Raw genomic sequence first — 23,759 nt, forward strand, 5'->3', positions numbered from 1 at the left:
ATCAGATTACTGATTGTGTATACAGGGTACCAGCTATGGGCAAGAAAACGTGCTGGTGCTAGGGGAGGACAAAAATGGGCACATGGTGGACCTGCCTTTTGGGACCTTATAATCTGATTAAGGGAGATCCGGATGTCACCAGAGTTCAAGGCAAAATGACGGAAGCAGAGGTATAAAGAAGCGAGAGAACACTTCCTGGAACGGGTGCCACGTGATCTAAGCTGTCCTTGGTGTAGGGAGTGTGAAGTGGGGGCGAGGGTGGGATGTGTGGAGTGGGAGGAAGCCTGGTAGGCCGTGGAAGACCGAATCCCAGACAAGCAGATCCTGCAGGACCACTGAGGTCATTTATGAGGGCGACTGACCGCCGAGGACCTGCCCAAGTGCGTGACTCTAAAATGACAAATACATATAATGTTAGTTTCCTTAAGCAAGATGCTTCAAAATTCTAACACTCAATTTCACGCACTCATCGTTAGTCACAAGACGTATACACTCGCGTGCCCGTTTTAAGGGATACACTACACAGCTCACTCGTGTGTGCACTCTACCGGGTGCTCTGCGTCATGCGCGCGGCCTTTCACGCGTACACACGTGTACGACATGGGGGAGTCGGGCTGGAGGACGATGTCACCAACACGACGGGAGGCCACGTGTGCACAGCGGACAGTGTGGTCTCCAGCAGAGCGGTTCTATTTCCTAAGCCCCAGGGCTGGGCGGATGGAAAGGCAAGGAAGCACAGAGCTCCCGCAAAGCAACTCTCCACGCGGGCACCCACGCCTGCCAGCAGGGTGCGCTATCGGCCAGGAAGGAGGTGAGAAGTTTCGACTTCTGAAGGGACCCCTGAATCCTCACCCACGTGGCCACATCTCACTGCAACACTGCCTGCAGCTGGCCTCTGCCATCTCCCAGCGCTCTGGCCCCTCTGGCGAGGACGCAGAGGCTGCTCCGCGGCCCGTGCACCAGGAACCCTGCACACAGGGTTTAGAGGCGCCCTGTTCAGATGTTAGGGCTGCTCCTGCCTGTGCCTTCTGGAAAGGGAAGTTGTCTGTCTGCTCGACTTTTCCTCATGAGTGAGCGGGAGCTGTGCGCTCTGAGTTGAGACGGGGATCCGTGCTAGGAGGGTCATGCAGCCCTCGGTCCCTGGAACACAGGGGCACTGTGCTGCTGCGGTGTCTGCTGTCCCTAGAGGGGGTCAAGGACATGTATTTGTGTGCCCTTGCTAGTGCAGAACGTGCTTTCACTGTTAGAAGAAAATTCATAAAAGACAGAGAAAACAAAGACGCACATGTATGTACATGTATTAATGTTTTACAAATTTAAACCCATAAAGAAAAATAAGCTCCTCAAAAATACACTTTCTAGTTTTGCAGGAACATATACATTAGGTGTACTTAATGTTTTTAAAACATGAGTAATTATACAGAAAACACTTCTCATTGTTTCACATTAAGTGAATGAATTATTTTGTGCTGGAGATTGAACCCAGGGCCATCTCAAATTCTTTGAGACAGGGTCTCATTAGATCACCAGATGGGACTTGAACTCTGGATCCTCCCACCTCAGCCTCCCTGAATTCTGGGGTCGCTGGCGTGCACCACCATGCTTGGCTAGTTTTACATTTTAAACAGCATTAAGTGGACACCAAACTTCTGCAACACAAAAAAAATAAAGCTGAATTCAAAATAATTCATACATCATTTGAAAACAACGAAGTCGATGTTAGTAATTATTTGATCTACGTGAATCTGTGTTCTGGGTGGTGATGGATGGCACCGGTGACCATGCCTGCTGGTTAGGAAACACCTCTGCTGCACTTCCTGTCCTGTCCATGCAAAGGCGGCAAGCTCTTTAAAACAGCAGGCGCTGCCAACCTCTCTGATTTCACAGACTGCCAAGTACAATATTACACACTGAGTATGTTTTTGGTAAATAAGGAAAACCAGCAGACTAAAAAGAAAAAGGTTAAGTAGCAATAATCTCTAAAATATACATTAATTAAGATTCCAAGAGAAATAATTAATGTCAATTAGAATCTTCTTGCTGATCTGCTACAAACTAAAACTACTGCGACTGATACTGAAAAACAAGACGCTTAAAGGGATGCCTGTGGTGCCCCACTCAAGAGCAGACGATCCCGCAAAGGAAGGATCTCACAGGAAAGGGCCAAACACACTTCCGCCCTAGTGTGGCTTTCACAGTACCCGTTGTTGTTTTTGATTTCACAATTTTAACAGGAATGTTTCTAGGAATCTATCCCGAATAAAAGGGCTCTGCACATCTTTGGTATAAAGCGTTTCACAAATTGTGTCAAAAGGAAACATTTTCTAAGACCTCAATGAGAGATGTCACGAAACCAAGCCTCTCCGCAGTCTGGGAAAGTGCAGTGCCAAGCAAAGTTACTCTGATCCCTCTGCTCCCCTCGCCCGAGGGCTCCTCCCATTGTTTAATGTTCACCAAGGCAGCTCCCTTAGAGGAAGGTCCTCCAACCTCTCTAACCCTGGGAGCAATTTGTAGGGGAGAATTTTTAATTCGTGCAGGGAAAGTTTAGGATGGCGTAAGTTGTCTGCTGCACCTTAGTACATTTTATGAAAAATTTGTAACAAAGTAATTAGTCACTTCTATAAATAATTCATTAAGTAGGCTTATTTTCACTACTTCACTCCTAAAAATTAAAAACCCTAGATGATTTAAGTTATTTTTCCTTATTTTATAATTTCTATTGTCATACTGAAGTTCAACTGCAAACACCAGTAACTTACCACTGTCAGATTCGCAAGATTCCATGCCTGAGGCTAAAGTTATCTATATTCTCCAAATCTATAAAATGAGTTTTAATACCAATACATATTGAATTATAACAGGAAGTAATGCAATAACCTCTTTAAACAGTACACATATATGCCTTATGCACAGCAGTAACAACGCTGGAAAACAATTACTGGACACAGGTATCCAAAGAGTAAATATTTCTTTTCTCTCTTGGTCTGGGGTACACTCCCAAGACTCAGCATTAACAAGGCGAGTCTCACTTATAAAATTTCATGGTTACCACCACCTAACAACCACCTGCAACTATTTAAAATTTAAAGTCAGGAAATTCCGGGCATTTTCCAATCTTAAGAAGGATAAGCAAACAGGAACTGAACTTTATAAAATGTCACATGCTCTCGAAGCTCAGCTTGTGAGCCTGTCCCACGGTACATCACTAAACACAGCAGCAGAACAAAGTTGAAAATCACTTTCCGTACCTGCCTAAATTTTGCACGGGCCTCTTTCTCTTTCATCCTTCCGTGGGCCACTAAGTAATCAAACACTTCACCTGAATCAGAAAGGCAGAGCGAGGGTGAAATATACACAGGTTTTGGTTAACAATATACACAATGTCAAGTTTTGCCTCGTTTTTATAGAAACTTTTGGCTCACAATTTTCTGCTATGTTATACAAGCCACAAACAAAATACATGAATAAAAACAAGGGAAGAAATACACATGAAATTGAATATCTGCAGCAGTTTATGCTTTAGCAAAACTCTTCAAAAATAAGTCATAAAAACTCAACCAAGAAAACACGTTTTCTGTTTTCACGTGTTGGGTACAAATGCAGTCAACTCTTTATTGTCCATTCTAACAAAGGGAAGCCACAGCATGGGAAACAAAGATCGTTCTGGGCTCTGTACTTGGGGCCTCCAGTGAAGACACTCTCAGATTCTGCCTGATGGAGCCGGGGTCATGGGCAATGCCATCTACTGCCTGTCTGATTTCCTAGCCGATGAAGCTTAATCTCACTCTACTTAGGGACGCTGCACAGATGAGGTCACACTTGTACACATCTCTGCTACCCCAGGTGAGCTGTGAACTGCTTGCACATTGTCATAGTATCTGCACGTTATGTGTATCCTCTTCAGGACAGAACACCAAGTGGATACACAATAAATTCATTCAAAGAATTAAAAATAACTAAATGCCGGAGAAAAACATTTTTGTTGTTGGTTTTTTGAGACAGGGTCTTTACTTTGTAGTTCAGGTTAGCCCTGAACTCACCGTGTAGACCAGGATGGCCTTGAATTCATGGTGATCCCCCTGCCTCAGCTTCCCAAGTGCTAGGATTGCAGGCATGTGCCACCTCACCTGGCCGAGAGCATTTTCATTAGATTTACGTATTTATGTTTTAAAATTTTCTCTGGTCAGTTTAGCAAAACAAATTAATCTTTAATTATAATATTAGAAATAAAATATCTCAGTGTACTTATAACTTGCAACATACATGTATATTAAAAACTCACAAAGTGGTTTTTAAAGACTTCCCGTTTGACACAGCAAAGTAGTTAAAAACTCAGGCTTTAGGATCAGACCTATTTTGGTACGAATCCAGGCCCAGCCCTGCTGGGAGATGATAAGAAGCCTTCCTAAATTCATTAAGACTGAGCTTTCCCTACCGCCTACCCGTGTGGCCACTGCAGGGAACATGGAATAATGGATACAGCAAGCACTCAACAAACGATGCAACTGCACCAGGTATACTGATGCATTCCAGATACATCCACAATACTCGCCCAGGATGTAAGCAAAATCTTAAAAATCAGACATGTCATGGAAACATGTCAGATGAGACTAACACAGCCTCAGTGTCGAACTGTACCAGGCATCCTGTCGTGGCCAATGGGATGGCGAGGATGGAGGCGTGGCCGGAGGTCCTAGCTGACTCCTCTAAACAGCTACTTTAAGATCTGTGTTAACAGCTGGTAATTTCAGTTAACCCATCAGAGTCACTAATTCCAGATTGTGGGTTTAGGCTGGGAAAGATATATTTAGGATTTCAAAGGATTGGTTCCGCTCTTAGGTTCCGCCTAGGAGGCTCACACCCTAGACGTGTACTGTTATGCCTGATTCGCTTTCCTGGCCACCACGTTCTCTTGCTCACCTGTGTGTTCCTGGCTCCCAGGGTGCTGCCTGGAAAGAACCTCATAAATGCCATTTCCGTGAAGGAAAGAAGGGTACACACGCCATGCAGAGCAGACTGACACCTCCTTGTAATGGGCTCTTTGGACCAAACAGTTCAAAATCATAAAGGACTTCTCTGACTTGCGACCAGTGAACACCTTCTCTCCCCTGCGAACCAGACTGAAGGGACCTCTGTGTGCCTCGGCCAGCCATGCTGGGTACCCAGTGTGCCTGCCGCATTCTAAACCTATGCAGAGCTGCAGAGGAAACACGGGCCAGGTTCTATTTTCCAGAATGACCTTGCCATTTATGGATGGCAAAGGCAAGAAAGATTCCAGACTCATGGCCACAGGATCGCTGACTGGAAAGATCCGAGGGAGACAGACACCTGCTGCCGGGAATCAACTGAACAAGGACGCACTGGTCTGGGCTGACGGAGCTGCCGTCCCCAGGCCACTCCCCGGCTGTCGGGGAGGACGGCAGGGACCCCACTGCTGGCCTGGCACCACTCCCTTTATAGGCACCAATAGAGAGTTGACCGTACGCGCCACCGAGACGTCGATCTGTGCACACACCGCATTAGCACGGCTTTGCGGAGGGCCGCGGGCTCTCACTGCCCGGGATTCCTCCCACCAACGCGGGCAGGTCCCTTTTTCTAAACTTTAGATCACTAGCAGGAAAATAAAAGGAGGCAGAGTGAGTTGGAAATAACATTCGGGGTTCTCATGCTGACAGAATGATATGTAAATCTAAAGGACAGAAAAATCAATAGTTCATTATGTGGTATTTGAAGGTTTATTAATTTTATTACAGACCTATATTTTATGCAAATGTCTTTGGATATTTAATTTTTAAAATCCTATAATAATAAACACTAGCGAGAGCAAGGTTTTCAGATTAAGTTAAAAAACCTAAATTGAAATAGTTTCAGGGTAAAAAACGTTTTGTAAAAATCAAATCTGCTAAAACATTTAATCTGCATGAATAAATAAAAAAGCAGTTAAATACATTTAACGTTTATAATTTTTTGAAATCTGACAGACTATATAAAAATGTAAAGTTTAGATGTTAGAGACTGAAATAAATCCTCGTTACTCCAGTTTATGTAAAATCTCCATCACAAAAAAAAAATCTATAAACTTGATTAGTTGAGAACACTGTATTAAATTCCATTCTATGTTTTCCTATTGCTTAGCAGAAGGTTAATCAGCCAAATAATTTCAGCCACCTTCTATTTTTTCCAATTTCTTAAATTCTGTGGGCCTTTAAGACAATGCTTTAAGTATTCTTCTTTACTTACTAGTTCTTCAACTCTGAAAATTTTAAATACCTTTCTAAGAAGTACTAACAACAACAATTTTGAGTCAATTTGTCTCTCATTTAAGAGAAAGTGCTGGAGGTAAAAGTGATTTTTTCTTGTATATTTCTGACATTTGACAGCCAAAATACAAATTATAGCCTACAACAGCTGTGTCTTGCTATGTCCCTGTCAATTCAGCCCTCTAACTTAAAAAATATGCACATCAAAACTTGTTTACTTTTGTGCATCTTCTCGATGACCTTGAAGATGTATGTATATTAAGAATCTGTCATATATGAACACTTAGTGAAATAGACATCTGACCCAGAACACTCTTTTACTGTGGATTTAATTAAATATAATCTGCATTCGAAATTACCTGCTTATAGACAAGAGCTCCCAAAATATCCTGAAATATTATTTATTATAGGCAAATAAGCAACATTTTCATAAGGTGACAAAACACAGTTTCAAAAATGCCCCTAAACATTTAAAAAATAATCCAAAAATTCTATTTATAATGGAAGAATCAAAAAGTCCTAAAAGCAAAACCACTGAATTTCCCTAAAGCTATGATTTAAAGGTGTTTTGATAAATTGATATATATGCCTATATATGCCATAAAGAGCTAGTATTATTCATTCTACTTCAATCCTCTTCAGCCTTACCCCCACTCGCGTACTCCATGATTAAATAGAGGGTCTTCTCTGTCTCAATAACTTCAAACAATTTCACTAGAAAAAGAAATTAGAGATAGAGAGCTGTATAACTGTTGGCATAGAAGGGATGTGCTTTAAAACAGCTTAAGGTAATACTAAAGCAAGTGAAAAATTGGATTTGCTAAAAATGATTAGTTATGTGAAATTCAAAATTTAGTTCTTGTCTAAAGAAAAATATTTACTACAAAGTGACTCAGAATTAAATTCTTGAGTTAAAAAGTTTCTGAGATTAGAAAACCATATATTTTCTAATCAGAATAAGAAAATAAAAAGAGAAATCCTAAAATCAGAGAAACACATTTTTTAAATGCTTAAAAAGAGACTAGCATGTAAAAGTACAAGATCCCAGTAGTGAATGTAGCTGTACTGTCTACCTAGAATGTACCAATAAATTAAATTTTTAAAAAAAGAGACTAGGCTATAAATGACATCGTAAAATATTAAATAATCTTTGATATTAAAATATATATACTATTACAAAAGTTTCTGGTAAAAACAAAATTAGACTCATGTAGTTGGAATTATTTACCACTAATAATCACACTAGTAACTATAAACAGACAAGAGTTTTAAATATGCAAGAAATATATATATTTCATATAGTTGAAAATAAATGGATTATTAAAGATCTTTTTACTACTTCCAGTCAAATGATTTTATATAATAATATATCTAATCAATAAATTTATTTGTAATGCTGGGGGAAATTAGAATTACTAAAATTCAACAAATTGAAATTCACTGGTTTTTTTTGTTTTTTGTTTTTTTTTGCTTTTGGTACCAGGATCGAACTTGGTTCCTTGCGCTTGCGAGGCAGGCAGCGGAACCACTGAACTTAATCCCCAGCACCACTCTGTATTTTCTTAAAAATGCAGATACTTTGCTTATAAACTATGATAGACTCGAGTGCATATTATTAAAATATCTGGAATTCATTTTTTATAAATACCTAAACGGCATGCACTTTTTACATGGAGAAATCCAGTAAGATGATATGAAACATTTGTATGCATTAACTCCTCGCTTTACCGATTATTTGGATTGTGAGCAAAATATAGCAAATTGGTAGAAAATAGCAATTTATAGCCTGCAGTTAACTTCTTTATGATCTATTTTTTACCCAAAGTGTCCGTTACCCAATTTATCACTTTTCTTCTACTTATAAAAAGCATTCTTAAAAGTGCATCTTTTTAAACATCCCCAATTTATAGAAAACAATTTGTCACTAATCACATATGTAAATTTCATACCTATATTAGGATGATTCAATATCTTCATTATTCGTACTTCTCGAAACAACTGTCAAAGGAAACAGGTAGATATATTTCTGTTTAAAAGAAAACAAGACTCAAGCGGAGAGCCATTGAAAGCATTCTTAGGAAAATAAATCACCTGTGCAAAAGAAACAACAGGACTCTGGCAATGAACCGCAACAAGAGATTTGTTTCTGGGCCTCCAACCCACACAAAGACCGTAAGTTCACTGAAACTGGGTTTCTAAAAGAACCACAACTAGATCCACTTGAGTGGCCCTGTGCCTGTGCGGGCTGTGGGTGTGCTGGCTGTCTGGGAACTGGCATTCTACTCAGTGGCCCTTCATGACTAGGAACAGAAGAAAAATGAAATGAAGGGAAATGCGCCTCCTCACGGTCTTTACTCAGAGTCCACTTTCCCTGGGGGCCCAACTCCTGGATGTCATCTCTCCTGTTTCATCTTCACAAGTGATGCAGGAGCATCTGACTCATGGAACAGCCGTCCAATTTGTCATTTTCCCTTTCTGTGTTGTCTTTGAGTTGTGTCAGATTAGAAATCAAGCAATTTGCTCAAGAAAACAGAAAAACCAAGAGTTGATGATATTCCAAAACATCTATTTTAAGACATGTGTTTTGTCAGAATAAAATCTAAAATTAGTGTTTCCAGAAATGGCGCTTCTCCAGAGAAGATCTATAAATGGCCAAAAAGAACAGGGGAGGATGCTTAACTTTATTAACGTTAGGGAAACAACAAGTCAAGTCCACAATGAGCTACCTTCTCTAACTCAGTAGGATGACTATTATTCTTTTTAAAGCCAGGCGCTGAGTCCAGAGGGCCACAAGGTGAAGGGTAGCCTGTGTAACTTAATGACTCAGTGGGACTCTCTGTCAAGAAAAAAAACAAAACACAAAATAGAAGGGTCGGACAAGCTGAAGTCGGAACTCTTCTGCACTGTTGACAGGACCATCAAATGATGAAGCCTCTATTGAAAACCGTATGATTCTACAGAAAATGATATTCTAAAACAATTAAAAATAGGATTACCACATCACTTAGAAATTCTACTCCAAGTACAGCACATATGGTACTATTCAGCTTTAAAAAGGAAGAAAATGCACATCACAATGTGAATGGCCCTTGTGGACGGCATGCTAAGTGAAATAACCCAGGAACAAAAGAACAGACACAACTGCCTCATGCACCTGAGGTCGCTAAACAGGGTCAGTATGTACATTTTATTGTACTTTTTAGAAATACATAAACTATGCAATACATCAATAAAATTTCATTTCAATGGGAAAAAAATCTCCAGGCTTACCTGTGACAGAAAAACTTGTCCTATCTACCCTGAACACCTCCACAAGATCCAGGATGTACATAAGCCTGTGTTTCTATACGTGCACACATCCATGGGAAGACATTTTATGAAGTCCACAATAATTAAAAACTGCACGCCAGTAAGAATATAAAAGGCAAGTTCATTCACACCCAAGACAGCTCCCTCCTGAAACTGCAAAGTGAATTCTTTGTTTAAATTTGGGATAAAGAGCACACCGCTGAATCTCCGGGGGGGCCACGCCTGAGTCCCCAGGGTCCCACGGCACATCTTCCCACTTGACTGCCCACGTCTTCCTCCCTCCCACAGTACTGCCGCTCTGTCTTCTGCCAGATCCTCATCTCTCCTCAGTGCTTAAACACAGACTTTCTCAGAGCTCAGGTCCTAGCCCCCTCCCTCATCTACCTGCCCCCCTCTTGGGGGCTTTACCATGGTGTCCTGGTTTCGATCTAAAACGCTCCCTTGGAAGCCCCCTCATTCAGAGGTGACTGGGTATTGGGATGCTGTGCTCATCAGTGCACGCACGCATTGATGAGTTCGCAGCTCAGTGTGCTATTAGGAGGTGGGGCCTGGTTGGAGGTGGTCACTGGGGATGTGACCTAGAAGGAGGCATTCTTGTCCCTGGCTCCTCCCTCCTCTCTGCTTCCTTGCTGTCATGGATTGAATCCATCTGGTGTTCTGCCATGCTGTTTCTGCCTTGGAGCTAGTGTACCATGGACTAAACCCCCTGAAATGTGAGCCAGATTAAACCTCTCCTCCATTAAAATGTGTTGTCAGGTGTTTACAGTTAGGGACAGGAAGGCTGGCAGATACACAAGGCTTCTGCTGACTCTGCTGACTTAATTCTTCATCCCAAACACTCTTGGTTCCACCCCCAGTATTTTTCACTTGGCTGTCTCACAGGAATTCAAGCCCAACACATGATTCTTCACACCAAATGGGTGGTCTCCCCATGCCACCAGACCAAAATCCACGGTCTTTAGCATGTGTGGCCAGCCCTGAGAAGAGGCCCCTTTGCCTCCCTGGTCTCTTAGGATGCTTTGGTTCCTGGATGGACTCCACTCAGCATCTCTCTCAGTCCTTAAACTCACTGAGGCCCTTCCCACCAGGGTCTGGGGTAAAATGTTCCCCTCAGACTGGAATGAATGTTCTTTTCCCTACTTTTGGGTTATAAACTATTTCATATCTGTTGAAAAGTACAAAAATCAGCATCTCTGAATCTACCAAGTTTAACAAATAATGTTAATATTCCGCATTAAGCATTTGCAAATTACATTTGCATTTTTATTTTGAAGAAAAACAAGGAATTTAATTAACAATCCTATTTTCATGCAGCATTGCTGGCCCTACCCATCGCACTTGTAATGAGGACCCATCTCACTTCTCCTTTCCTTGTCATCCTAGAGATAATAACCCTGACCTAAGGTCAGCACACACCATTGCACACACTCACATACATTTTCTACAAGTGTAAGTATGTTACTTGTTGCTTTTTGTGTTTTAAATTTTAGATCAATGGAATCATGCTGAAAATTGCATTCTAACCCTCATTTTCATCCACCACATCATGTCTGAAGATCCATCCCCATTTAGATAAAGATGTGGTCCATCTACTTTAATTGCAGTGTTCTTTTGTGTAAGATAAAGAAACCACAACTGTCACACTGAGGGCACTTAAACTTCTTCCACTAAACACAACTGTGGCCCGTGCTACAGGGAACTCTTGTGACCTGTGCCCCTAAAGCAGGCGTCTAGAAACATGTGTTTGGGGGGGCATACGTGTTAGGACTTGCCAAATCACCAGCCCTCCTGCTCACCCTTTACCTCAAGACCTGTGCAGCAGGAACCCTGAGCGCCCTTCCCTGTGCCTGAACTGCTCTGCCGTAGCCCCGTGGGCGAGCTGGAGCTCCCATCTCCCAGAGGGTGCAGCCCTGGCTCTTCTGGACCCCTGACCTCATAACCAGGCTCGGTGAGGGAGGGCCAGCCACCCCCCTGCTCAGTGCAGGCGGCAGGAAAGGTGAGCTGTCGTTTTACACACGTTGGAAGTTGTTTTACACACACACATACACACACACGCGCACACACACGAGTGCGGAGTTCCCTCTGCCTGCTCACCCCTGCCCAACGTGCACCGTGCCCCCATCAGGGTCTCAGGCCACAGCGGTGCCTCTTACAGTGGTGGCAATCAGCAAATAGCACCGACTCACCGCCACCACCTGAGTCCAGAGCTGGCATCGGGGTCTCTCCCGGGAATATCTTCTGTACATTTGCACAAGCGAATGATGACACAGCCACCAGGTTCATGCGCAGAACAGCTGCACCCACCTGCGGGCCGCTTGCTCCTGCCCCAGCCCGGCGCCCCTCAGGGGCCTAGCGCTTCCACCGCTCTGCTTTCCACCATGCCCCACGTGGGCTAATGCACCGTGTGGCCTCCTCAGCTGGACTTCTTTCGCTGGGGAGCATGCACTTCGGGTGCCCCTGGTTACCTCACCTCCTTTCAGGGCTGGGTAATACTCCACCACCAGCTCCCACCACCTTTCATTCATCTGCTCACCGGAAGAGGCCTGGCTGCTCCCAGGTTGTGCCCACTGTGACTCCTTTGTACGCCGTTTGTGTGCAGGCTTGGGCGTGGATGCACGTTCTCAGCTCCTTTGGTAAAGACCCAGGAGTGGGGCCTCCGGATCCCAGGGCCTTGGGGTTCAGGGGTGCGACACGGAAGCCCACGGGAGGCTCGCTGGCCTGGGCCTCGCCTCTGTCCTGGCCGCCAGCCGTCTTTTCAAGCGCACAAGGTCTCTGGAGGGCTGAGGAACGGTGGCCGTCACGGCCCACAGTCCTCGGTTGCCCACATCGGGGCGACTCCGGCTGTGAGGTTCTGGTCTCTGGCGCCAGTGACCGACCCTGAGGCTCGGCTGAGGAAGCCCGAGCGTCGGGGCGCCCGGGTGAGAGGGAGACTGTGGAACTGCACAGCCAGCCTGGGCATGGCTGGAAACAAGCACTTCCCCGTGCGTCAGCCTCTGCGCCCCCGGTTCCAGTTTTTCTTTCTGTTTCTTTCTCTTTTTCTGGCCGTACCAGGAATGTAACTCAGGACCTCGGCAGGCGCGGTGCCACTGAGCTACACCCAGGCCCTCTTTCTCAGCTTCCAACTGTAATGTGGTGACGGTGCCTGCTAAGTATGCACGAGTTCAGCTAGCGAGCCAAGTTCACCATCTCCTGCAGACTTCTTGCCTCAGGCTGCTAGAGCTGAAAATGAAGGCCAAAGTTTGTTAAAAGTGAATGTTGAATAAAGAAGGAAGAGCCGAGTGAGGGCTCGAAGGGTGGCCTCGGACTGAAGGCAGGGACTCTACCACTTGGACTCTGACGGCCCTCACCGCCTCCAGCCTCCACTGCCACCTCCTTGGCTCTTGGCTTTGTTCCAGATAACTGAGGCTGGTAGGAAATCTTGTTCCACGGTTGTCACTGTCCAATTTGGGCCTTCCTGGGTAGGAATGAGGTTAGGCTTAGCCACAGTCCAGCAGCGTCCAGCAGTATCAAGAATTTTCCTTCTCTTCTCTCAACCACCATTTGGAGGGGGGTGGAGGGAAATTCTGTTCTACCTGGCACCGTCCATTGGAGGTGTCCTAGTCCACTGTCTCCCGCCACGGCTCTCAGTGCTACAGGACTTCTCAGCCTGCTGGGTCCCCAGGCCAATGGAGGACGATGCCGTGGCCATGGGGACCTGGCAGAGGCTGGGGTCATGCGGTAGCAGGCGGCCGGCAGGGCCACCGGAAGCTGGGTCTGCAGAGGAGCGTGCCACGTGGGTCCCGTGTCTTTCAGCACAGCTTCCTGGCCTTTCAAATATTCTGCTCTAATTTGAGTTCCAGGAGCAGACAGGGCTCTTGCTTGCCTTCATCACAGTCTTGTAAAAATTCTGCCTTTGGCAGCAGCATGTGGCCTGCGAATGTGACGTGTGTGCTGCTTGACCTGCAGCTGACTGAGGTTGCCGGCTCCTCCCATAGGCTCGGAACGGGGGTGGGGGTGCACCTACTCCCTGCCTACGTAACAGAGCCCCGCAGATTAAAATTCCGGCTTTTTAATTTTTAGGGTTATCACGTCACTGCTGTTTTAGCCTTCAGACATTTAGTGGGACAGCAATTATCTTATAAAGTCATGGCTAGTACCAGTATAAAAACTTAAGCCAACTTCCTTCCATGAAGTGGTAGAACGGAGAAAGAGGCGTGAGTATGGTTAAGTGAACATATTCAGTTATTCCTAGCTAAAAGAGTAAAATGAGTAAACTTAATACCATATAGTCAGTTACTCATTTCAAAGAAATAAGAACGACTTCGGTGCCAGGTCTCAGAGTTCTGTGTCATTGCAGACTTATTTGGGAGCCTTACTTCTGATAAACTGGTGTTCGCTTTACACCGAGTCTCACCTCTGAGCTTGTAAACGTTCAGGACAAGTTGGTGCTCAGTAAATATAACTGAAATAGGAAATTAAATAATTTCAGAGTGAAGACAGGAACCTTTCAAACATATTGAAAGATGGTATTCTCAATAGAAATCATTCAGATTCAAACTAGATACATTTTAACATCCGTAGGATGACAAAAGAACTATGAAAATGTAAAGTATTGGTAAGAATGTGGGGCAACAGCAATTCTCCGGTGGCAGAAGCACCCTGGGCAAGCACCGGGACGGGCCCCTGGACGACCCGGCAAAGCTGGGCAAGCACCTGCAGCAGCTGGCCCTCCGCCCAGGAGCACAACCCACACAGAGCACTGACAAACGCGGCACAGTCTGCCGCAGCAGACAGGAGGTGAGCCACCTGCAAACACAAGTGAGACTCAAACGCAGACCAACCTGAAACGCACTCCATGGGCTCCCACAGGCAGTGGGTTCAGTGGGGTCCTTATCCCCATGGGAAACCTCAGGCAGCCCCTTCGGAGTCTGGAGATGGGTGTGCACGTCACAACCCACGGGAGCCAAGCGCACACAATACAGGTTTTATGTATTCATTTATTTTTGGTACCGGGGATTGAACTCAGGACCTTGTACTTGCCAGGCAGGCAGTGGCACCACTGACCTAAATCTTTGGCCCCACACGGTACAGGTTTTAAGGATTGGAGTCAGCATACTGGCATAAAAACAAAACGTCACAAACAAAAAGAAAGAGAAACTGCTGACAAACTAAAAAAAACCAAAACAGAAACTAAAGTGATTATTTATGAACAATCCTAAATTATAAGCACTTGATTTTAGAGAGAGGGGGTTTAACATTGCTGCAAAGGATGGGAACAGCTTCCCTGAAATGTGACGTTAGGTGATCTTTAGACCACCAGAGCTGAATGCCTTTTAGAAAGAAAGGGAGGGCACAGTCATACATCCTACATCCCTGATGACTCCTAAACTGTGGTGTGAACGTGTGCACACCTGGTGGGGTGCAAGGGAGACACAGAGAACCAGTTAGAGGGAACTGGGGTGTCCTAGGGGCAGACAGTAGCAGTGCTGTATAGAGTCAGGATGGAAACAGACAAGAATCAGACAGTTCCAAAAAGATGAGTCAGAAATCAAATCAGCAAGATTCAAGGATACATTTGGTGGTGAGTACGAAGAGGAGGGAGGAGTTCAATGGGGTCTGAGAGCCGGGCACGGTAGCACATGGCTGTGGTACCTTCAGGAGGCTGAGGCAGGAGGACCGAAAAGCCTGGAGAACTTAGTGACACAGTGAGACCCTGTCTTAAAACTTAAAAAATAAAAGGGTGCTGTTAGGAATGTAGCACAGTGCAGGGGCCCTGGGTTCAATCTCCAGTACCACAGAAACAAAAAGCAAACAGTGGTTCTGAGGTTTCTATCACTGACAACATGGGAACAGGGCCGCTTCCCTAGAGCGGGCCTGGAGGGGCAGGCGGCGCCGTGGGAGGGCACTGGTCACCACAGGTCTGGTGGGAGATAAGGAGCTTGGTCATCTTTGAGAGAAGATCACAAGCAAATTGGGGGGTCTGAGTTGAACAGAAAAGTTTGTGAGTTTACCTACAGGGAATGGTTTAAGCCATGGGTACCTCACCTGAGACCGCTGAGGAAGAGATTCTAGGAAGGAAAGTCAGGAATGAGCCCTCAAACAGGGGAGGAGAAGCCACAGAAAGCAGAGGAAGGCACATGGAGGAATAAATTCTTTTCACAAGTATTTGTTGGGTTAAGAATTAATGAATGAGCATGTGTACCCGGCTCAATGACCTTTAGCTTGAAATGTAAGACAGTTTACGTCTTCTTCATCCTCTTTTCTTTTGTTTTTTATTCTTACTAAGTTTTTTAAACCCCCAGTTAGAAAAGCAGATGATCAGGAAAAGGGCTACATATTCGATGGAGGGGCAGGCAGCCCCGAGACACTGGGACGGAACCAGCCCTTCCGAGACATCTCTCTCTCACCTTACCTGCTGATGTTAGACAAATTCTGGGTTGCTAAGGCTACTTCACTAAAACATTGAAAAAGCACTCAGGTACGACTTTATAAGAATCCTTATTTTCAGTATTTTACTCAAACACAAATCAAGCCCAGAGCCTTGTTATTGGCCGTGAATTTTGCGGAGAAGGAAGCAATGAGGGACCAAGCATTAGGCACACCTTAGTTGTGCAGCAGTATTACTGAAGAATACGATAAACAGGTAAATGAGGGAGGCTGGGAGGGAGGAAAAAAGGACGAATGAAAGAAACAACAACCACAGCAGCAAAACTCTAGAGGTATTTCATCGCTGCTGACAAAGTAGAATCCTCTCGTCACTTGCGTTTTCATTGACCCACATGAGAACTGGACATGACTTTCCCTCCAAAGAGTCCACGCATGTGCGACAGGAGCTGCGTGGGAGAAACACTTAGCAGGGAAGGGTCTCGCTCAGCTGTAAGGGGCAGGCGGCCGGTATCTCAGCACAGGTCCACACTCGAATCTGTCCAGCCACGTCGCCAAAAGCCTCTTCCGTTCTCTCCCTCACCAAAGTATTTGCCAGAGACTGTGATGGGGTTTGCATACCCGGCTTAGTGCCATCTGCTAAGAGATGCTGCATTCTGAACAGCCGTCCCCCGTGAGTGCCTTCTCCTCTCTATCTTAAGCGATCGAAGCTTTGCACAGGACAGAGATTATTTTGTAGATGCCCTGTCGGGCGTGGTCACCTTACCAGAGGGTGTCTGGACAGTAAGAATCTGAAAGCACTGAAGTTTACACGGCTTGGGCCACCGATGCTAGCTGTAAGTGGATTATTTGTTCACTAAAATCGAATTTTGAGATGTCAGTTATTGAGAGGGTCCTCGCTCATGCTCTGTGAGCTCAGTGCACGGTTCTATGCTACCTAACGACACAGTCCTGAGTAGCAGTCAGGGCATCTGTTTTCATTACACGCTGTGCCTGTCAGGAAATCGCTCCCACCCTGCGAACTGGGAATGTAGTGTGACCTGGTGAGCGGGAGGAAGGGCCGGTAGGAATGGACATGTGGAAGGAGAAGGTGTCAGCAGAGGTGAGGGGACGCCAGTGACACTGGGAGCCCCAGCACAGCAGCGCTGCCAGCGTGGTAAGCAACTGTGTCCGTCCGTGGTCACAGGTGGAGGAATTCTGGGGAAGAACTAACCTTATGCTTGAAACGTATGAGCTATGGGAAAACTGTGCTGTTGCTTTTCTTTCCCTTCGTGTTACAGCTTGCTGAGGAGAAGCCCAGGGAGGACCTGGATGGTCACGGACCAATCCCCAAACCCGCCAACGTCTGTGCTGGCTCAGGCTCCAGGGAACAAGGAAACAGCACCCACCTCCAACACCTCTTAGGAACCGTCCACACTGCCGGTGGGAACCATATGGAGGTTCCTCCAAAAACTAGAACTAGAAATCCCACTCGACCCAGCTATTCCTCTTCCTGGTATTTTCATGAAAGAGTTCAAGACATCACACTCCAGCGATCCATGCACACCCAAGTTTATAGCAGCACAACTGACAATGGCCAAATCTTGGAAGCAGCCTGTGTGTCCATCAACAGATGAGTGGATAATATGTGGTATTTACACACCATGGAGTACTACTCTGCCATAAACAAGGATACATCTGAGTCATCTGTAGGAAAATGGACGCATCCTGAGGCCATAATGTGAAGCAAAATAAAGCAAACATGTAAGCTTAAACATAACATGGTTTCACTGAGATGGAAACCCAAAGTATAAATAAAGAGCAAAATAAAAGACAGATAATAGGGAGGAGGGAGACAGATCTTTCTCAAATTGTACAGGAATGGGCCAGGGATTTAGCTCAGTGTGCCGCCACCTGCCTCGCAAGTGCAAGGTCCTGCGTTTGATCCCTGCTACCCCCCAGAAGAAAAACAAGATAAGAACAAATGGCAGGGGGACCAAGAGATGGAGGGAGGGGCGGGGGTCGGAGGGAAAGGAGACATTAAAAGGATAAAAATATGCTGCGTCCATGCACCAACTCCCCACAAGGAATGTAATCATTATGTACTGTGAACATGTGTCAATAAAAACTAAAGATTGAGGAGAAAATAAAGCATCCAGGTGGTAAAAAAGAAAACTCATCAACTGGATTCTATTTATTTAAAATACGTGGTACAAATATATGAGCACATTATGTGAACAGAATAATGTTGAAGACAAAACTATATTAAGAACTTTATATCTTAGTGGTTTTAAACAGTTGGCATCCCAAATTTAGATTTTTATCTATCACCGATGTTCGTACCGGGGGCAACGCCTGCTATGTTATACCCAGAAGAGAGTAAGAGCGGATCGGCTTAAACAGGTCAAACCAGAATAAAATGTAACCAACAACTTCTGAAAAGGGATAGCAATGAACTCTCCATCCCCTGTCATCACGCCTTTAATGGAGGCATATTTTGCTACTGTTTTCTACTTCATTTTTTCCTTGTGGTACTGGAAATTGAACTCAGAACCTTGCGCTTGCTAGGCAGGTGTGGAACCACAGAGCAGCATCCCCGGCCCCTACTCTTTTTTTTCTATAAGACCGAACTGACAATAACTCAAAAAAATCTATCCCCCCCCCAAAAAAAACCTTTTAAACAGAGAACATATCTATGAACATAAATTACTTTAAAAAACAACAACACATACACAGTGTACTGGCTGCATTCACTGAATCTTAATCTTTCTTTTGCTCCCATTTTCACAGGAAAGCACCACTCTTTATAGCCTGTTTGGAAAAGTCACATTTTGTCTGCAAAGATTAGCAGAATCTGTAACAGAAATTATTTATGAGCCACGAGCAAATCGTTTAGTTATTAAGATAAATGAAGCAAAGCTCAGTGTCATGTTTTCATCTTTCAGGAAGCAAAGCTATGGCTGTGTGACCTTCTGTGGCACCCTTGAGAAGGACACAGTCGGGGCCACACTACAGGGCCCCAGGGAGAAGCTCTCCATGTCGTTAAAGCCACTGTCTCCCAGGGTGACACAGGGCTTAACGCAGGAAAAGCGGAAGCCGAGGTGGGTCGTGGGCAGGGCCCTGTGCACAGACTGCAGCTTTTCAAAGGTCTTGGCATACAGGAGAGCAAGATTCTGCCCTACTGTGGCTTCAGCCCAGTTTTTTGCTGCTTTTTTATTTTAAAGACATCTTTGAGTAATTCTGCAGTTCAGGGAGGATGGCTTTTCATTGCTCACACAAATGCACCCCTATCAGCTGAAAGACTGGCCTTAGAGCAGCCTTTCCCCAGCAGGGACCATAACATGTTATCTCAATTCACACAGAGAAAAGAAGCCACCAGACCATCCATGTTCTCATAGAGCAGAAATATCAGGGCTAGGAAAAGTTAGATTGGTTGTCAAGTTTAAAAGAACCCCGAGGAAGTACAAAGATCTCTAAAGAGAAATGTATAAAAATACACTGTTACCCAGCACAGAGCCAAATAAAAAAGAAAGTTTTGATGACACCAACCCAAAATTTTAATCTAATGTTAGAATTATGGCAGATGTAGTCAGACACCCCAGACTTAAATTTTCCTCCAGTGTAGGAATCTGGTCCTTTATATCACATTTACATATGTGACTGTGCTCTCATTTTATTCTTATAAAATCAATGTATTTGTCACTATATATAAGCAGCATATATGGCCTAAACACTAAAAGATTTGCTTCATTATTAAAGCACTAAAATGTGTATCTGAGAACACTTTCTCATTGAAACAATTAATGAAGTAGGAAGATCTGCTTCCTGTGACATCCGCTCCTAACGTTCTTTTCTGTCATTTTATATTTCTGCCCTTTGATGCAATAGTCCCATGTTTTACAGTGAATTGTCAGGCAGATGAGTTCTTATGAAGGAAGAGAAGCCACCAAGAGAAGCAATGAAAGAAAACCCTCCCAAGGACAATATTCATTCATAACTTGATTTTTTCACTAAGAAGAATCCCAAATACTTCAAAATATTTGACACAAAGATTTATTCTACTTAATTAAAAGAGACGAAATCCTTTATATGGTGTATACATTCCAATATAGCCCAAGCAAATGTTCCAAACTCTAAAAATCTCTGCATCTGAAACTGTTCTGGTCCCAAGCATTCCAGGTAAGAGATATTCAGCCCATAGCAGGTATTTTTCAAGCAGCTATCTGATCAGTCATACACACGATGGTGATATCAGGCCTAAATCAATGTGCTGAGGAAATGTGGTGCTGTCCTTATGGGAAAGTTTCTTAGGACTTTCTATAACATTCCTTATGAATAATGCACACAGTCTCATTACTTATAAAATTAGTTACATACCTTTTGTAGACTGGTAGGGTTTAGCTGAGTTTTGTCTATTATTTTCACAGCAACCTAAAAAACAGAATCATTGAACTATAGTTGAGGCTATATATTTTAATGAATAAAACTTAGAAAAATCCTATGTTTCATTCCTAATTATATTCAATTTATGTGACCATTCACACACATGGTAAAGTTTTGATAATCTGGTAGCCTGGGAGTATATTCCATTGACCCGTGTTTAACCTATCTGATCCCCAGTCAATGAAATTAACCCTATGCTATTTCTGAATTTCCCCTTGTATTGTAAAAATCATCCTGCATTTTGATCTCTTTACTCCTGATCTTGATAAGTAACAAATCTAGGGGGAGTGGCTTATAAACTTACAGTAATTGAAAAATTGTGTTAATAAAATAATCACTACGTGGGTAGAGCAACTGGATACCCAAGCTTCCTTATCACAAACTGACAATGGATCTGAATGTCCTCAAAGGTTTTGCCTAGGGCAGCTGCATCCAAACAGCTCCTGAAGTCTGAATGGACAAAAGGGACTAAATTCAACCAGAGATGACAATAGCATCATGTATAAAGCAAAGAGAAAACACAGTAAAAAAACAATTTTTGGTTGATATTTTTTAAAATAATGACCTAATCAAATCTAGTAAACATTAAATAATGCAAAACTGTTGCATGTTTATTTATATAAAATCTTTAACTCCAACCCATGGACATAAATACACAATGCATGTACAGTGGTGCCTTGGTTCACAAACTTCATTCATTCCGTGATTCTGGAAAAGATGGCAGCATTTCTGATCATATGGGAAAGACATCAGTGGCCATGTTAGTCATCCGATGTGGAGTTCACAAACAAAAATGTTTGAAAATGCTTCTGTTTGCAAACCAAACTGTTCACAAACAAAAGTGTTCATCAACCAAGGTACATGTATATGCAATTACGTACATTTTTACTATACAGATTATTTAAATTCGATTCTCTTAGCACCTGAGAAAACCATCTGTATAGCAATGTGGTTGCTAAGCAGATTAAAAATTGGTGAGCGATTTTTCTACATTTTTACACATATTTATACTTAACGTAGTCTGCAATAAGTAAATTATCCTAGCGCTGTTCCTGAGACCGGGTAGCAAGGAAATAAGAAGTGTTCACAGGCAGAAGCCCAAGGAAAGCTCATTTTAAGGAACACTAACGTGATGGGACGAGTCCTTGCTAAGTGTCGCAGGCCAACTTTTATGTCACGAAACACGTCCTTCTGCATGCAGCTGTGTGCCTGTCGCTTAGCCACCAGCATCAGCCACCAACAGAGCTTTCGCACGAGATGTGGTGAGGCCCAGGCAGGGCGGGGCCAGGAGAACTCACCTCTCTACCAGTCAGCACATGCCTTGCCAATTTCACCTTGGCAAAATTCCCCTTCCCTATCGTTTTCTGTAAGCGGTAATTCCCAATGTGAGGCTGCTCGTCTGCTGCTGACGTGACGGAGTTTCTGCACCTCGGGATGTTCTGTCTGCTGCTAGGTTTGGTAGGCGGGATGTGCGGTTCGGTATACTCATCCACAGACGTGTGCTAAGAAAGACGTTACATATTTCACTGTTGAGTAAATTACACCTCAAAAACACAATTTAAAGGACTAATAATTTTCATTAACAGTTCGTCCTCAATGAAAATGGATTGTCCGATACCATTTTATAGTTCAGGTGCCCTGTGTATACAACTCCCTCCCCAATAGGAACAATCATTTAAGCTGAAGTGTTCCCCACAGCTTTAGGTACACAGTGCCTCGGTTCACGAATTTGTTCTGGTCGCAAACCGAGTTGGATGAGAGCCCAACCCAATTCAATTGTGAGGTTCAGTGTGGGCCTAATGGGGAAATTTGAGTCAGTTCGCATGCAGTTCAGTCTGTGACCAGAACTGTGGAGAGAATTGAGCTCGTGAACCAAGGCGCCATATGCTTTGATTTTAAAATGCAAACGAGTAGGCAGTCAGACACTCCGCTACTCCTGTACAGGTGCTGTCCTTGCAGGTGAGAGAATGCACAGTCAAGGACTATTCACTGGGACAGAAGGCTTTGCTGCCAAGACAGCCTCTCGAGTACCCGAGCAGCCCCTCCACTTCAGCTAGTACCCCACGTGCTCCTTGCTGGGCACAGAACCTGACCAACCGACGCATCAGCCGCCTGCCACCAGGCTACCTGAAGTCAGTTCTCAGCGACTCCCACCCCGTGCACCACGTGAGCAGCGGCCACAGCCCTGCCAGGCCCCGGCCCCAAAGCCACTCCACTCCCGCCTGGTGCTACACTGGAGGCAAAGACGCCACTATCTCGGCCTCCTCACAGGATCCTAAAGTGGGACAAGCAGATTCCTACTCCCCGCTGTGCTCAGCACCGGGGCTGGAGCTCAGGTCCGGCCAGGAAACCGGCTCTGTCTCTCCAGCTCTCACCGCCCTGCCCCGTCCAGCTTTGTCTGCATTCAGACACACATAAAATTTGTGTAAAAAAAAAAAGAACAGAATCACACATAATAAATATAACATTTTTCTCTAGCTTCATTAAAAATCAGCTAAAGAGAAGTAGAACCAATTAGCGAAGGAAAGGCTATCTTTTATTCATAAAGTAACTAATGCAAATTCGTGTTGTCCTAACCTATGTAAGCAAAAGCCTGCCTAAATTCTCGGGAGCAGAAATTTCTTAGAGGCAGTTTGAAAGATGACTATTTCTTAGTCCTGATTCATGCTCACGTTTCTATTTGTTGCCACTCTCTGATACTTTCTGATAATCCAGCGCAGGACGAGGGGTTGTCTCAGGCCCTGTCCTAGGAGCCCCGAGTCACGCAGGCCGAGGGCAGGAGTGCGCCCCTCTGTCTTCGCTGCCGCAAGCAGGTACACAGCGAAGGGTAACTAAGAAGCCAACAGTCCTCACTCGCAGCGTCGGCTCTGGACCCGCATGGCCAGCACCCCGGTGACGCCAGGCGTCCCCAAGCTCAAAAATCGGCCGCAATGGACACCGTAAGTCACTCGTGACGTGGATAACTGGGCACAAGCCAGAGGTGTTTCATGACATTCACTGCACCTACCGTATTTCCCACAAACAGGACTCCGAATCCTCCTGCAGAGAACGCTGACTCTTCCAGCCTTCAGGACTTCACAGGGCTCTCTCCTACCACACAAAGCTTTCTGTCTCCTCGCAAGCAGAACTGATGACTCCTCTCATCTACGGCACTCCACAACCCGAAAGCACTTTTACCGTTAGAGCTATCACACCCGTCCACGCCCGGCCTCTGCTGCAGACCTGAAGCTCCAGAAGGCCCCATAACCCAATAAAGCTTGTGCGTAAACAGGGCCCTCGACGCGAATGAGCGGAAGGAGTTGGCGCCGGCGCCAGTGTGGAATGACTGCAGCAGATCTGTGGCGGGCGCTGCGAGGACCACCCGGTCCGGGGCCAGCTGCCCGCCGTCCTCTGAGTCCACACGCG

General features: G+C 44.8%; 1 protein-coding gene across 8 annotated transcripts in view; it reads right to left on the reverse strand.

Moving 5' to 3' along the window:
* Positions 1-23,759, reverse strand: part of Mark1 (microtubule affinity regulating kinase 1) — a 104,674-nt gene that overhangs the window by 20,989 nt on the left and 59,926 nt on the right. For 5 of the 8 annotated variants that reach the window (XM_019210435.2, XM_019210432.2, XM_019210433.2 and 2 more), the window contains exons 2-6: positions 21,653-21,856; positions 20,289-20,342; positions 8,210-8,258; positions 6,909-6,974; positions 3,249-3,319 (exon numbers count right to left, since the gene is read on the reverse strand). In XM_019210435.2, coding sequence (XP_019065980.1) covers positions 3,249-3,319; positions 6,909-6,974; positions 8,210-8,258; positions 20,289-20,342; positions 21,653-21,856 — 444 coding nt within the window. Of the gene's footprint in view, positions 1-3,248; positions 3,320-6,908; positions 6,975-8,209; positions 8,259-12,102; positions 12,813-20,276; positions 20,343-21,652; positions 21,857-23,759 lie in introns of those variants that run through there. The other 3 variants (XM_033762025.1, XM_019210436.2, XM_033762026.1) reach the window with 3 other exon arrangements.

Source organism: Fukomys damarensis, unplaced genomic scaffold, assembly GCF_012274545.1.
Source record: "Fukomys damarensis isolate Sample0158 unplaced genomic scaffold, DMR_v1.0_HiC HiC_scaffold_11, whole genome shotgun sequence".
NCBI lineage: Eukaryota > Metazoa > Chordata > Mammalia > Rodentia > Bathyergidae > Fukomys > Fukomys damarensis.